The 16,646-nt window shown below is 40.1% G+C and overlaps 1 protein-coding gene across 2 annotated transcripts in view; it reads left to right on the top strand.

Moving 5' to 3' along the window:
* The first annotated feature begins 1,830 nt into the window (after positions 1-1,830).
* The window catches only part of eml2 (EMAP like 2), a 32,075-nt gene continuing 17,259 nt past the window's right edge, over positions 1,831-16,646 (top strand). Inside the window, exons 1-4 of one of the 2 annotated variants that reach the window (XM_026191450.1) lie at positions 1,831-2,122; positions 13,244-13,471; positions 13,941-14,058; positions 14,471-14,572. In XM_026191450.1, the coding sequence (XP_026047235.1) occupies positions 2,050-2,122; positions 13,244-13,471; positions 13,941-14,058; positions 14,471-14,572 (521 nt within the window). In that variant the 5' untranslated portion in view covers positions 1,831-2,049. Of the gene's footprint in view, positions 2,123-7,449; positions 7,560-13,243; positions 13,472-13,940; positions 14,059-14,470; positions 14,573-16,646 lie in introns of those variants that run through there. The other variant, XM_026191451.1, reaches the window with a different exon arrangement.

Raw genomic sequence — 16,646 nt, 5'->3', positions numbered from 1 at the left:
TGCATTGTTTTTATTTGACATAAGAGTGTAACATGGAGACATGACGACTTCATTTTGTAGTTTTATTCCTTCAACGTCATCAGTTTTTTCTTCCAGGTGCTGCTGATCTTTAACAACGAGTACATGAGCGATTAAAAATCAAACTTGATATCTACTTGACTAGCGATTGAGATGAATCATTTTCATAATTTCTACATCTACTCAAGAGCTCCAAAGTGTTTTACAGGTTTGCTTTACAATATAAAGAACAGAGGTATTTATTGTCTGAAAAGCTGAACTCTTAACGAGAGTGTTACAATGGAAGGTGGCTTCTGATTGTAGATTGTATGACTAAAATAAGATCTGAAGGTCAGGATCAGCCCACAGACCATCTCAATATGACTTCTGATGTCATTTAAAGGAAAACTGGAAACAAACCCTCCTGAGAGGGAAAAAAAATGGATAGCCTTGGAGCTTGAGATTAAATCAATTTAATAAAGTTGTACTGCCACTGACTCATTTCAACAGACTAAACTGTGTGCAAATAAATTATCAGTGACAAACTGAAACACCTTTATTTATGTAGCACTAACCAACCATAAGAAAGATTTAAAAGTATTAGATCAAAGTTGTCAGTAACAGACACAAGACAAGTCAGCTTCTCTGACATGCTGATCATTTCTTCGTGCTCTATCAAATTGAATCTAGTTTCATTTAATTATGCATTTGAGGCCTGGTGATGAAATTCAGTCACATACAGTCTGCATTTTAAACCAATCATTATATTTATTCAAAATGTGTCCTTTAGCTAACTGAAATGTGTTTTGCTTTGTTAGCAATAAAAACATTAATACAGTTTTTGAAAGCATTCTTTCTTTTCAATATTTGTCCCAAAGCATCTACCTAATAATAATAATAATCATCAACATCATCATCATAGGGCAATTTATTAAATTATGATTTTATTACTTACTCTTAAAAAAAAACCCCAAGGTATTCATTCGTAAGTCGAAATGTTAATAATCGTAACTAAAAGCAGGTACTGCCAGCCGAACATGTTCAGAGGCTGCAGCGGAAGAGGTTCAACCTCCAGTTCTGTCTCAACGGTTTCTGGCATCGTGTGCCAGGTGCAGCTCACCGTTTCTCCGTCAATTATTCAGGAACGCAACGCCTCCCTGCGATCACCTTTCCCGTCTCACAAACACAAACCTGTTTCATTTAGTTCGGTGTTTTCTACACTCTACAAACTGTATAGCTTTCCTGCCGCCAATGATCGCTACCCGGACCACAGCTGCCGGAGAGGCTGTTGCTATAGGAACAGCGGCACACAAGGCAGACAGACAGACAGGAAGATGTCAATTAGATTATTGCCGGAAGAAACATGGTTCTCCCTTCAAAATAAAAGCGGGTCCCATCGCAAAGGAGACCCAAAACTAAGGAAAAACAAAAGAAAGTAAATAAATAAATAAAAGTAATGTAAAAAAGATAACAAAAAATAAATAAAAATGTCCCCAGAAATATGAATTTAAAACATTACAGATAATTACCTTTTTATTTACTTAAAAGAAGAAAAGTCAGATTAAACTGCTTATATCCTGCTGACCAGTAGAATTGAATGTCTTTTAAGTTACATAGTGTTTCAAAATAACTTCACTACAGAGTCTTTGTCATTTGTATAAATTAAGGTGACTATATATATATATATAAAAAATTTGAATCTGTATTGTTTTGATATTGTATTAAAATCTACATTTAATCTAGTCCAAAATTGACATCACAATCGCATAAGTCTTCCAAATCATATTAAGTGGCTAAGAAGCATTGTTGAATATTACTTTGAAAGCAGGCAGAGGAAGTGCAGTTTGTCCCACAGGTTGCACTTGACGGTGACAGTAAGGCTGGAGCGGGAATAGCCGGAGAGCCGAGGCAGGTAAAAGTGTGTATGTGTGTGTTTGTATGATGAGACAGAAAGGGGTAACGGCGTGAAGAAGAGAGGGAGAGAGGTGAAAGGAGGACAAAGCAGACGAGTGAGAGTTGGAAAAACAGAAGAGATAACAAAAGGAGGAAAGGATGTCGGAGCGGGTAGCTTCGTGTGGGAGCCTGTATGACAGCACCAACCTGCTGCTACAGTACTGCAACAACGGTGAGCTGCCTCTCATTCCTCTCCATCACACACAACAGGGGGAAAATAAAAAACCACCGCCGTCCAGACAGCTGCACAGCTCTCCAATTTCATTCAGAAAAATCGAGAAAACAAACAAACATGTTTTTGCATTCTTCTAGAGGACGTTTTAAAATATATTTCAAAAATATCAGAAGAGATGTTGAAAATATTTAGTGTCTTCTGATTTTGCTTACGTGGTTTGTGTTTGTGTAATGAGCTTTGTATGATTTTACTCTTTTATCATATTAGATTACTGCTGGCTCTTACACACACACACACACACACACACACACACACACACACACACACACACACACACACACACACACACACACACACACACACACACACTATGTGTATATGCGTGTATATATAATGTACATAGCTGTCAACGTACAGTTTTTTAGTTGCAACAATAAAAACAGATGAACACATTTTAAGTGAACTGCGTTTGAAGGCACAAAGGTTTCGATTATTTTAATCTGTTTATTTATTTATTTTATTTATTACAATTTAGATATGGCTTATATTCATTTCAAAAGTTCCCAGCTGTTTGACACTTTCAGGATCTCTTTCTGACAGCGTTGTGTTTTTAATAGTTAGAGAGTAAAATTTATTGAGTTATTATCACTAAGTCATTTACATGAGTGAAGAACCACACTTTAGGGCTACAAACCGCTGTTAGAAATACAATTGACCTGTTGCCTTTAGCACTAAAGTGGTGGAGGGATTGTGGTTGCCATCATGAATAGGAACTTTGTCTTGTTCGCAATATCAGCAGCTTAATTTTTTACACTCATGGCCATTTGACAGTTTCCTTACCCCCCGCCTCGTCTGCCTGTGTCGGTCACATCCTGGTTAACAAATATGATGCAAATGCTCGCCTGATGCTGCTAGAATAGATCGTATCTGTGGTCACGCTGGAGGATTGTGACAGGCGTATGAGGTGGTGATGAGTTTCTAAGGCTGTTTTAGACAAATTGTCTCTGTGGAGAGATTCATGTGGAGATGCGAATACCATCAGTGGAGCAGTTTAAGGCGTTTGAACTGTTGTTATCTTAGGGAAGTATCTGTGGATTGCATTAACCCTGCAGTCAACTAAACTTCACAGACAGCCATATTGAGAAGCAGGTGGGGAGACAGTGAGGGGTCGTGAGAGTCTGATCAGAGCTGTGATGTGTGTTATCCAAGAAGGAGCATGTGCCAATCAAAGCATTTGGTGGAGGCGGTGGTCCAAAGCCTCCTGCAGCTTCCTGGATCATAACGATTTCAGTTAAACTGTAAGACAAATGCACAGCCTCGGCTCGTTGATCTTCACAGTAGCTGAGCTCAAATTAAAACAAAAAGAGGAAAATTTTGCTTGTAAGTTACAGTGGAGGCTTGTTGAGTGACAGCTGGTCCTGCAGCTGAGGGTCAACTGCTTTATTTGGACCACTTTGGACGCATAATGACTGGCTTTTTGGCTTCTTCACTTTAAATGTTAAAACAAAAATAGCACTTTGATTTAAATCAGCAGTTAATAATATGAATACATTGCTGTTTTTTTATATGTAGGTTATTGTCATCTGATAAAACTGACAAGTTTCCTTTTTGGACTATTTATTTGAAGGACAAGTGGGTACGTTAATGAGGTGTCACAGTGTGCCATGAAGGCTGTAGGTTCTCATCCAATTAAATGCAGGCAGATTTCGTACATTATGGTTGCTGTATTATTTTCAGACTGTATTTTTTTTACCTGCTATTCACCACAGCATTTTCATGCACGGACATGCCATGGGGTTGTTTTTAGCTGGTTTGGATTGTGACTTTGAGTGGGGACTCTACTGCTAAAATTATTGAAAGCAAAAACAGAAGTAATTTGCACCCTCCTTGGTCAACAGGGTGAAGCACAGTATTTAATCTGTGTCTGGATACTGCAGTCAGACAATAAACAGTGTTTAGTTTTAAACTAGGTGCTGAAATATGCCTGTGTGAAGTGTGAATCAGTCATAAGAATAACATGAAGGTGTCTTATTGCAGGTAGCAGGCTGCAGGTAGACAGGAATGAGCTAAGTGGAGAACAGAGTGTGTTATAATTCTGTTAGTAGACTCTGTTAGCAACAGGAAGCTCTAGAGAGTTTAACTTAGCCAAAATGTGTAATCTTTTATGTGTCTATTGAAGCACCCTGTTTCGTTCCCTTTCCTTTGACCTGTCTGTCAATCTTCTTGTATCTGCCATCTGTCCTCTCACTGCTGTAACCAGAGATCCTCCATCTTCATCCGATCTGTTGTCATGTCCTGGTCAACGCTTGAGCCAAATGCAGTTTGGATTCTCCAGTGTTTAAAAAATTTTCTAGTCAAATTAAACACATAGTCTCTTTGAACATGTTGAACGTCTGGCTCCAATAAAGCTGGATGTTCTATTTGTAGGGCAGTATAATGAGTTAGTTTAGCATTTCCAGTACTGACAGGTTTTATAGCTTTTATCTAAATGATGCTGTTGAGGTAAATACAACACATCAGGCTTCTTTATACATTCTGTCTCAGTCCTCAGAGCTTTTACTCTTGAGCTCATTTCAGAATTGCACAGTTGTCCTTTGAATCGAATATACTTGTTCATATTGTGACACTTTAGCACAGAGACATATGAGGACACACTGTACAGGCATTAAGTGATTCTCAGCTATTAAAGTCTGCACACAGACGTCGTTAATGGCCTCACAATAAATTTCAGTGTGCCTCACTTCTCTCCGTGCTGTTGTTTTAGAGTCGACAGGAGGTTTACGCTACTAACTAGCAATTTAGTTTGTTTTGTTATTTGGGTTCTGGTTTTAATAATAGTTTGCATTTCATATGCAAATTTAATTTGGTCATCAGTGGGGAATGAAAAAGATTTTTAACTAAATCTCATATCTCACTATTTTATCTGAAGAAACAAGACTCTAAATGGGCCATTTCCCTTTGCACATCCATATTTTATGATTCATCTTTGTTGCAGTGGTGTATTTAACAACATGCACCTGTTACAAGGTGACAAGGTGATTAGCAACACAGGGGCACCACAGGGGACTGTCCTCTCCCCCTTCCTCTTCACCCTCTACACCACAGACTTCAGCCACTGCACAGAGACCTGCCATCTTCAGAAGTTTTCTGATGACTCTGCGGTGGTTGGATGCATCAGCAGGGATGATGAGACAGAGTACCGGGCTGTGATCGACTCCTTTGTCACGTGGTGTGAGCAGAATCATCTGCAGCTCAACGTGGCAAAGACCAAGGAACTGATCGTGGACTTCAGGAAGACCAGGAAACACTTGACCCCTGTTTCAATCCAGGGGGTCAGTGTTGACATTGTGGAGGACTATAAATACCTTGGAGTACACATTGACAATAAACTGGACTGGGCTAAAAACACCACAGCACTTTACAGGAAGGGCCAGAGTCGTCTCTATTTTTTGAGGCGACTGAGGTCCTTCAACATCTGCCAGAAAATGCTGAGGATTTTCTATGAGTCTGTGGTGGCCAGTGCGATCCTCTATGCTGTTGCATGCTGGGGGAGCAGGCTGAGGGTCGCAGATGCCAACAGACTTAATAAACTGATCCGTAAGGCCAGCAATGTTGTGGGGATGGAGCTGGACTCCCTCAAGGTGGTGTCGGAGAGGCGGATGCTGTCCAAGATAAAGACAATGTTGGATAACACCTCCCACCCACTCCATGACATGTTGGTCAGTCACAGGAGCTCGTTCAGTGAGAGACTGAGATTACCGAAAAGCACCACTGAACGACACAGGAAATCATTCCTGCCTGTGGCCATCTCCCTGTACAACGCATCCACTTAACACACTGTTTGCTGCTACAGCTACACATGTTTCTTTTCCAACTATTTATTTATAAGTGACTTATGTATGTATGTATGTATATATATGTATATATTGTACTATTCTTAGTTAGCGTATTGTCTGTCTTGTCTTAATGTTGGTTTAAAATGGAGCACTGTAACAAAAAATAATTTCCCCCAGGGATCAATAAAGTATTCTGATTCTGATTCTGATTATCTCTACGAAAGTACGCACATGAGTGCATGAATCCATACTGACATCTGGACCACGTTTACAGTGCAAAGTGATGCTGTGCAACCTGCAGAGTGCCACTTTACCAGTGCAGAGTACAGTCTGTTCCTCCAGCTGAAGACTGAAATGACTAGCGGCTGAAGCAATGTTTGAGCGTTACAGCGACAAACCCGTCAATCGTGGCATACTGTATGCTGCACAGCTGCCATTTGCAAACTCTGTTTAGTGGCAATAAAAAGAAAAAAGCGTCACGCACCAGTCTGCTGAAAAATTCCTTTCTTCATGGTATGCTGAGGTTTCAATTCAAATGGCAAGTGTTTAAAATGTAAGATTTACTGTATTATTTATTTAAATGTTGGTATAGGGTGAGGAAAACACTTCACAAACACATATTTTATGTTGTGAAATGAGGTTTCTTCTTGTTGAAGGTTCTTCCTCCCAGTTTTCACCAGGTGCTGCTCATTGGGGATCATGCAAGGAGTGGAGTTCTCTATAATATTGTGGGGTGTTGGCATTATAATCTATCGTCCCTTAAGCAGGCTGCAACAGCATACAGTGCAGCACAGAAGATTAAGCTGTGTCACACTTTAGCTACATAGACTGGAAATCCATCTGTTATCATTGGTTTTGACCTTTTCCTGTCTGTAGAACATCACAGACTCATCTTTTAAAGCACCAAAATCGGCCATACTCTTGTTACCAGTTTGAAACATTTCCAGATGAGTGCATGTAGATCTTGAATGAGAATATACTGCATGGTAACTGGACAGTTTTTACATTTTTACCTGCAAGGACACAGACTACAGTGGTGGCATTTATTCTCATGTGGTGTGTATCCTTTATGTGGGTGTGTGAGTGCATGTCATTGATCCTGGACGTCGCAGCATCTCTTCCTGGTGGTGCCTGGCTGTGCTGATGCTGATGCTGGTGCAGTGTGTTTGTGTGGCCCTAAGCCAGGCTCCACCCCTTCTGCCTCGGCTTTCTCTCTGCTTGTAGCTAATTAATGAGACAGGAGGAGGGATGTAAGGGAAGGAGTAGAAAAAAAAGAGGAGAGAGAGAGAGGCGGAGCAGGGGATGGGAGGAGGAAGAGGGAGTGGCCCAGGAAGGAGGAAGTGGAGGTGGAGGAAGGAGTGGGTCAGCAAAAGAGGATGGCAGATGATTTATTTTTGTGTGTGTGTGTGAGATAGAGAGGGAGCGAGAGGGTGAGCAAGCACCGGTCATAGATGGGAAGGGGAGGGAGTGGGAGTCCAGGAAGTCTCTAAGGAGGAAGAGTGAGGGCAAGTGGACTGACTGACTGACTGCTCTGTGGATTGAGTGACTGGTTGATTGACAGGAGGAGTGACCAGGCACTCAGTGTGGCAGTATGGCAGGTAGGCACGTCGAGCTCCACCTTCATCATCACTTCACTGCAGCATAAATATTCCAGCAGCCAACAGTCTTCTTATTGTCCTGTGCCGACCTCCCTACCTCTTTGACAGGATCACACTTACACATTCCTCTGAATTTCATCATCCACGTTTTTCTTCCATCTGTTTTTCTTTTTACTCCATTCCCTCTGATTTCTTCTTTGTTACTTTCTCTTTTCCATCCATCCTTTTCTTTTGTCTACTACCTTTTTCCATCTGTCAGCATGTTTCTGTTCCCTGATAGCAGCCATGTCTGTATTATCCTCACGTCAGCTTTGCTTAAAGTACAGTGCTGTGCTGGGATGGAGATGGAAGTTAGCTCGTATTGTGTGTGTAATGCTTACTGAATGTCAAATAGATCCGGGCTTAGGTTTATATGACAGCAAGAGAATACCACTGAGGTGTGTGTGTGTGCGTGTGTGTGATGATTCAAGGGCAAATTGAAAAGTAGCCGGTGCTGCAGCGCTCTTTAAACAGGTGTCCTGTCAGTAGATGAGATAAAATCAGCAGAGGTGAACTCTGCTGATCTCTCTTTGTTTACAGTTTCCTGTGCCACCATATGCCTCCTTGATTACTTTGTCTCATAAGTAACATTTAACAAGTCTAGTGCAAACTCTGCAACTCATCAGGCAGCAACACAAACGCACCTCAAGGGGAATAAAGTTAGATCTGTACACATCATATAGGTGCACAGAATCGACTCTTACAAATGTGTATTCTCATATTAAACGTGGACAAAGTTTCAAATAAAATCAGTGTACAGTAGGGGCAGAGGCTGTCTTGTTTGCGAGGCGCAATCAGTCAGAAAAGGTTGGGTTAAAGCAGTGGTTTCAGGCAAAGCTTAAACTGGAGGTTTACACTGTATTATGGGATAAATATGGATTATTTTAAGTTGCCAATCATGCATTTTCCAATAAAATCTGAAGCTGGAAACAAGTGTAATATGTTTCCTTTCATGACCATATGACCAAAACCAGTGGATTTTGTTTTTCATCACAATATTCACCATGTTGGTACCTTGGTTACCACTGTTCCTTAGAGCCAGAAGGTCCTGGGTTCAAATCCAGTTGACCAGTCCAGGGTGTACCCCGCCTCTCCTGTGACAGCTGGGAAGGCTCCAGCCAGAACTGGATAAATGGAAGAAAGTGGATGGATGGTCACAAAGCTGATGTTAGCAGCTTTATGACCAGTGTTAGCAGCACAGCACACAGTGCAATTATGAAAACAACAAATAAACCTACAGCAGTTTGTGTCTTTTAATATTAAATGCTTTTTACAAGTTTCGTATAAACACTTTTACGAGATGCTCGCATGAATGGCTGCCATGTATGTCAACATAATAAGGTTAGCACATTAGCATCAGATTACACGACTGAAGCTCAGCTCAATCTGTTGCCAGCTGATAAAGCTCTGACATGAAGAGGCTTGTGTGAGCGGTGCTAAAATAGCCCCTGTAAAGGAGATGAAATCCTCTGATTTAGGGACCTGAATTTAAGTTACAAATATTCATACCCTTAATATGATCCAAAATCAAACTAGGAAAGTATTTTATATTCTAAGGAGTTCATGTTGTAGCTGTCTGAGTATTGGACGATTGCAGACAAAGCCCTGTTAAGGCAAAACTGTTCATTCTAGGTTCTTTCATTTAGTCTCTGCAGCGGTCTCTCCTGCCTTCCACCTCATTCTGTTTGTCTCCTCAATTAAGTGCACTCAGTAGTTGCAGTAGTTTAGATAAACGTGATTACTGCAGTAGTCAGATAAAAATGAATCATTCTTCTCCCACCTCTTCATCCTTTCTCGGTTAGTTCAACTCGTGATCTCCTCCCACCTACATTCTGGCTTCTCCCTCTCAGCTGACAACTATTCCTAGTTTTGTGTCTCCATTTTCAGCTTGTTTTAATTATTTGTACTCATTCCTTTTAAAAAGAACAACAAACAAAAAAAACATTATTTGGGGGAAAAGTCAGCAAACATTGTAAACAGTTTCTATCGGGGCTGAGTGGCAACTCTGTACATGCAGTAATTATGTCCTGGTGACACTGAAATGACATTATTTAATTTATACAATGTGTCAATATAACTGCATTTTAAGCCAGCGGGAGAGTTTCTTGCTTCTTTCTTGTAGATGGACTTTTGTAAGTATTGTGAGTTATAGTAACTGTGATGGTTCTTTTACTTTGCCTGTTTATTTTTGAGTTGTCAAAACCAACATTTAGGTCATTATGATGACTAGCTGTGTTAAACAGGGAGACCCAAACTGCTTTTTCATTGAAGAAGAGAAACAATGATGGAGGCCTGAGACAATCTTACCTTAGATGCTGGTCTGCGTAGGTCAACTCTGCCATGCAAATCTCCCCTGAACTTCATGTTTGTATGTAAATCTGAAGCTTAATTTCCTCATGGCTTCTTCCTGTGTCATTTGACTATGAAATGTAATACAGTAAGGGTAACAGTACTGCCTGTGTCTCAGTTTACAATGCTGAGCATTGTGTTGCCTTGTGCTGAAGCAGTGTAAAGTATAAAATCCCTTTTTGAAGAGTGGCGCTCTTTTACTGCAAGTTTATAAATAAACATTTTTGCACAAATGCTGCGATCACATGATGACTTAAAAATAACACGGATCAGGGAGGAAGTTTGTGGTAGATCATCTCATTTTTTTCCATTTATGATATTTCTGGGTTATATGAACATGTCATGGTCTTTTTTCTGCATATGCATCTTTAATGCAGCCTGGTTGTTTTTGTTGTTGTTTTATGGTGATATTTGAATTATTTGTAAATAAACGATAGCTTCAGCTGTCTTTTCCACACTACTACCACTGTGTAAAGTTGGAGCAATACCTGATGTTTACAAATATTGCTTGTTTTGTTTGTGATCTCACTGTTTGTTCCAGTGAAGTAGAAAAATCTTTATTATACCTATTAACATTCATTTAAACCCTTTTCAGTCTTTCAGCAACCAGTTAATGAAACTAGATCTCAAAGATAAAAGATAATTATCATCTTACACTCACACATTGCTTTGTTGGGTACACCTCATCTATCCAGCCTGTCCATTTGACAGGCTGAAGCAGGACCTCCTTCTTTTTCCATACTTATAAGATTTTGAAAGCATTAACGTATGAATGGAAATATGTATTTTTGATCTGGAGATGGTGGCCGTGAGATCAGAATTCAGACCTCATGAACAGTTGTGATGATGTGTCCAACTGAAAACTTGTCTTTCACTTTATCAGGTTGTAATCGGATAATGTGGGTCACAGATTTAAATAATCCACACCGGGCAGTTTACCTTTGATAAGCTCGCCAGCCCACGATGATGTCATCACGGTGGGGGGAAAGATGATGTGCGATTAGGCTGAAAAGAGTTGGAGAGGACCGGAGGTAGTCAGCTTGGTGGATGTGTGTGGGTTGAGGTCAACAGGAGCTTATATGAATTCCTGTACGTGTATTTATTAGCAAAAAGTATTGCTTTAAAAAATGCATGTTTTTACTAATACATACATTTACTGAAATACTCATTTTGAAATATCACGTTTCACACTGAACCAGTTAGTCACTATACCAGGCTGTTTGTACTGTAAATGATTTGGGAAACAAAAGTGTTATACAGCATATCCAAACCAAAAAGACTGAGTAACAAATTTACAGTCATGTTGAATTCATGTTTTCATCGCTCACATCCGTGTTTGTTTCAGCCAGCAGTCGTTTTCCTCTGATTACTGCCCTCTGCAGTTGTCAGCAGTGGTTGCATAAACAAAAAAGGCACAAATGCTGCAAACAAATGCACAGACTGCACAAACATGTCGGGTCTGCCAATCAAAAGATTTTTCCACACAGCAAGCTGTGGTTGATAAAAATCCTCAGGGTACCTTTAAGTTTAAAGGATAGTCTCCAAGAACGCTGTTAAGTCACTGTCTTACAGTAATGTATTAATAAAAAGTCTGTGCCTGTGGTGGCATTTCTGGAAAAATAAATGCAGTTTAATTTACTGTCCTCATGCTGCAGCTCCACAGATAATGTAATATGTTTATCTGCGCTGAGAACTTGCCAATATTATTCATGGAAAAAATGCATCTACGAAGAGGAAACGAGGAGCTAGTTTGTTTTTCTGCTTCCAGATTTCTCTGACCTGCAGTGTGAAATCCCATTTTCTAAATGTTCTAATATATTAGAACTTAAATATTCATAATTTCCTCTTTAATACACAAAAACATAATAAAAAAGCTTAGTTTCTCTGTCTTATCCCTCTTTGTTTTTTTCCTCCCCGTCTGCATGTCCTTGATTGGTTTTCCTTCCTGCTGTTATTCTTCTTCTGTCATTTACACTCATTCTCAGTCTAAATTATTGAAAATGGTCACAATACCTTTAAGCTCTTGTCCCCACCTAGAAATTTAACACCACTGATTTACAAAGCAGCAGCCACAGCAGTGGATATCCATAACACCGAAACAGATGCTTGCTTTTAAAGAATAACCCCAAGAGTTCCCGTATATAGCTGCGGTCATTAGTTTACATGCGCTTATCATGGGTATGAATGTCATGGTAATCCTGGGCTTTTAATGATTTCTTTGAACTCTTCTTTTTCCGGCATGGAACGATTGTACGACACACATCTTTAATGACTTTGAAAATTAGGTGCACATGTTGGGATTTATTTTTGATTTTCTGTTATCCACACAGGATCAAAAGTCCACCTCCAGGCTGCGTGCACTCACTAATGAGTAGTACTGAAGGTTCTATAGTGTCCTGTAACTTACCAAGGCCTATTAATGTCTCATTAATGGTCATAATTGACTACAGTTGGTAGTTTCTCTTTGTCAGCATAAAAAAGATTTGTTTGACAGCACTCACTGAATTCACTAATCCTCTGAAAGCTGGGAAAGCCCCCCTCCCTGAGCCTGGTTCTGCCTGAGGTGTCTTCCTGTTAAAAGGGATTTTTTTCCTTCCCACTGTCTCCAAGGGCTTGCTCAAAGGTTGTCATTTGATTGTTGGTCTTTACCTTACAATATACAGTGCGTTGAGACCAATCCGCTATATAAATAAAACTTAATTGAATTGGAAATCAGTATTTTCTGAAGGTCTAACGTGAGCTTTGAAGCACCATAGACTGGGAAAGTGCTGACCAAGAAAGAAGCTCCTGCTCCAAAATTAATACTTTTAAGCTCAACTGAGTTTGTGGACTAAAAGCGGGGTCCATTCAAGAAACCAATCACTTTAAGTGAACTATAACAATTCTGCCAAGAAGATTGGTCAAATGTGCAGCCAGAATTATGCCAGCAGCTTGTTGATGGCTACCAAAGGGGTTTGGTTGAGGTGCAGCTTGCTAAGGGACATTTAAGCAAATATTAGTGGGTGTTTGAAGGTGTATGTATACTTTTGAACCTGTGTGGATTAGAGAAAATCCAAAATAAATTAAAAAATGTGCACCTCAAGTTCTGAAAACTCATTGTGATATTTGTTTGTTTGTTTGTTTTGTAAACATTTTTAGGTTCTTTTTTATTTAAGTTTTTTATTAAGTATTCTTTTCTCACAATCCCATATGCAGCTGCATGTGACTCCTTTATCTCTATGGTTTAACTCTTAAAATCTACATTATAACCCCTAGAATTCATTAAAACTAAAAGGTTAAACACTTAAACTCTCCAGATGACACTGTGTCGGCGAGCAGTAACATGGACATGGAGGACCGGGTGTCTCACCTGGAGCAGAGGCTGCAGTTGCAAGAGGACGAGATCCAGCTGCTGAAGGCGGCTCTGGCTGATGCCCTGCGCCGGCTCGGCTATTGTGAGGAGCAGAGCCAAGGGAAGCAACCAGCAGGCGTTCATGCTGGGAGGAGATCTCTGGCCACTACAGCTGCGGCACCACCTACCAAGGGTAGGTAACATCAGTGCTTCTGTAAAGCTGAAATATGTTGCTGCTTTTCATATTCCAAGATAAATGTCATTGCTCTCCAATCAGGTGGTTTCAGATCCCAACTATATCTGTGCTGCAGTTCTTAACTTTTACTATGTTAGTATTTAGAAATGATATAAATACCTTAAATTGACTTAATCCTGCTACTGCTAAACTATTCACAAAAAATACATGCTGATATAAAATCATACTTTCTTTTAATTTACGTTTGTCACAAGTCAGAATGGCCAGCCACCGCTAAAATGAAAGCTTTGTGTTGTCAGTTGAACAAGCTGAGCATGCAAATCACATTTGCTTATATGCCAAATATAGAAATCTTCTGTTTCCCTTGATGACATTGATCTGGAAGTGGTAAATTAAAAGTTTAACTGGGGTCTGGAACTGGGAAGCTGTACGCACTTTGTGCTCATGGTATTTTCTTTTCTTTCAGTGCGACAGCTCCTGCAGGCTCTTCCCTCCCGACCTCTGAGTAATGGCTACATTCAACAGAAACGTCTCCTTTCTTCGCCTTCATCTCCAAAGAAAGAGGTGCTACAGTCTATAAAGAGGTAGGATTAATAATAATAATAATAATAATAATAATAATAATAATAATGGATACTTTATTAAGAATGGAAAGCAAAGATGCTGAACACAACATAACAAGACTTTTCATTTTTCGTTTGCAAGGGTGTCCTATTTTTTAATCCCCTATTCACGTTAATAAAAATGGAACTGCAATTTGATGTATTCTTTAATTGACAGTTAAAGTTAATTTACTTTTATGTAAAATAGCATCATCAAGTACACTTTACTTTCTCTTGTTTGATACTTTAAGTTTAATTGAATAGGCATTAACTTAGCAATCAACTGTTGTTTTTAATCCTCTTTTAACCCAATTGTAACTTCATGTAAAAAATGGTAATGTTACAGTTTGTTCATCAAAACATCAAGAGTTCTCCCTCCTCTTCCCTTCTTCAGAAAGAGTATGTCCACAGAACGTCTCACCCTGGTGAGGAGAGAGATGGGGGCGGAGAGTCGGAGTCGAACAACATCCTCCAGCAGCTCCTCTGGTGGCAAAAGGTAACAGCCTTTATCTGAGAGCTGGTGTGAAAACATAGACGTTTAATGCAAAATCTATGGACAACTCTTAATGTTTGGGACACTAAAGTACTGACCACAGAGTAAACCCTGTTGTTTGTCAGATAATGCAATAAAAGTGCTCCAAAAGGCAACAACACACAAATATTTTAGAGCGAGTCAAAGTGGTGAAGCTGAAATCCAGCAGAGAGCCAAAAGCCTTCCTGCTTCCCACAGGTTTATCAAAAATATCCCTAATAATGCATAACTTAAAGCCTTAATGCTTACATGGGTGAGTTATAAGAAAGGTTCTACCTCTACATTTGTCCTTTAGGGGAAATCTACCAAAATAATGCTGCACATGTTCTGCTCATACATGCCACCCCTTCAGATTTTTCCGGGGGAATCCCGAATTTCAGTGCCCCTCCCGAAAATCTCCCGGAGCCACCATTCTCCCGAATTTCTCCTGTTTTTCCACCTGGACAACAAAATTGAAAAACCATATCACAGCCAATTCCAGTTTCCAACAATGGCGGCAGCTACTTAGTTTTATTACTCTTTCTGGATCGCAAAATAAACTTTTAGCACATTTTGAGGAGGAAATGTAGCAGTGTGAACTTCAAATATCTGAGCCGGCGAGAACAGCAAACTCCCGGCACATCGTTTTCAAACCCCCGCGGTCTTTCGCTACTCAGGTTAAACATGATATATAAATCACTTAGATAACCTAAAAATGATATTGTTTGACTTTTTTCAAGGTTTTATTTGTTCCTCAGTAAAACGGTTTGGCTGAGATTAAAGTTATTACATTAGATTAAATACAACTTTATTAATCCCTCGGGGGGGGGGGTTCCTCCAGGGGTTTTCGCACAGCTGAATAAACGTCAAACAGAAAACAGAAGTGTGAGATGGTCCCAAATTTGCGCCAGCGTCCGGTTATATCTGGATAGCAAGGAGCAGACGGCAGAGTTTCACTCCACCGAGAGAGCCCGTGACGTAATTCTGAAGGCTAGACCGTCACAGTCACTCACTTCCGGCCTACCTGGCTTTTAGAGGACCTGGCCCACTTAAGCCACGGAGGGGTCCTCACGTGGATGCAGCCTCTGAATTTGGAAAGCCCCGGCTGGGGACAGTAATAACGGTGACATTTAACTTTAAATAAATAGTGTTAAATAAATAAATACTGTAGAATGCCAGTTTTTTTTGTATATGTATAACCTACACGCCCCTTTTTGAATGCCTCCATAATTCTGAGGTCTTAAGATTGGCAAGTATGGTTCTGCTGTGAGGCTGAGCCTTGCAGTGGAAAAACAGTCATTATAAGTCATTAGGTTTGGGCGTTACAGCATGGGAGTCTGTCTCAAGTGGTCATTTTAGGGATTGCAGTTTTCACCACATCCAAGCAGGCTTCATTTTTCATCCCTGGAGATTGCTGCTCGACTGTGTTGCCATGACAACCAGTCTGAAAACTTTTTTTCTAACAAACTGTGGGTCAGAAGGACTGTGATGAAGTTCAGTGGGTTAGTCGTAATGAGCTGTCTTATCGCTGCACTGTCTTCTGTCTGTAGGCAGACTCAAGTGGCAGTAATTGAACCAGTCTGGCAGTCTGTCCCAGTCAGATGCTGGAAAAACGATGAAGAACGAGTAAAATAATAAGCAACCTGACCCTTTACAACGTATGTGGAGATACTCTCCTCCATTGTCATCCCGGAAAAATGCAAAAAAATTGTTATTATAAAGAAAGCAGTGTCAGTGTAAATTTAAGTCCTAATATAGTATCTAGAGAAGATCATAGTATTTTAGGTATAACAGTAGGTTCAGTGTCGTTGGCGTTCCTCCGGACAGGCTGGAGGAGGCCATGGAGCTTCTCTGCTTAGGCTGCTGCCCCCGCGACCCGGCTCCTGATAGGCGGAAGAAGATGGATGGATAAATGGATGGATTTTTCATCATACATCAGTTCAGTCTTTGGTTTTACTCGTGTTGTTTTAAATCATCCTCTCAGAGGTGTTGATACCATCTAAAACTGGGAAACAATAAAAATGTTGCTCTTTAATAGGATTATTTTTTTTGACAAGGG

Source organism: Astatotilapia calliptera, chromosome 14 (genome assembly GCF_900246225.1).
Source record: "Astatotilapia calliptera chromosome 14, fAstCal1.2, whole genome shotgun sequence".
Lineage (NCBI taxonomy): Eukaryota > Metazoa > Chordata > Actinopteri > Cichliformes > Cichlidae > Astatotilapia > Astatotilapia calliptera.
The sequence above is the reverse complement of the archived record's forward strand: the minus strand, read 5'-3'. Positions and strand labels throughout refer to the sequence as shown.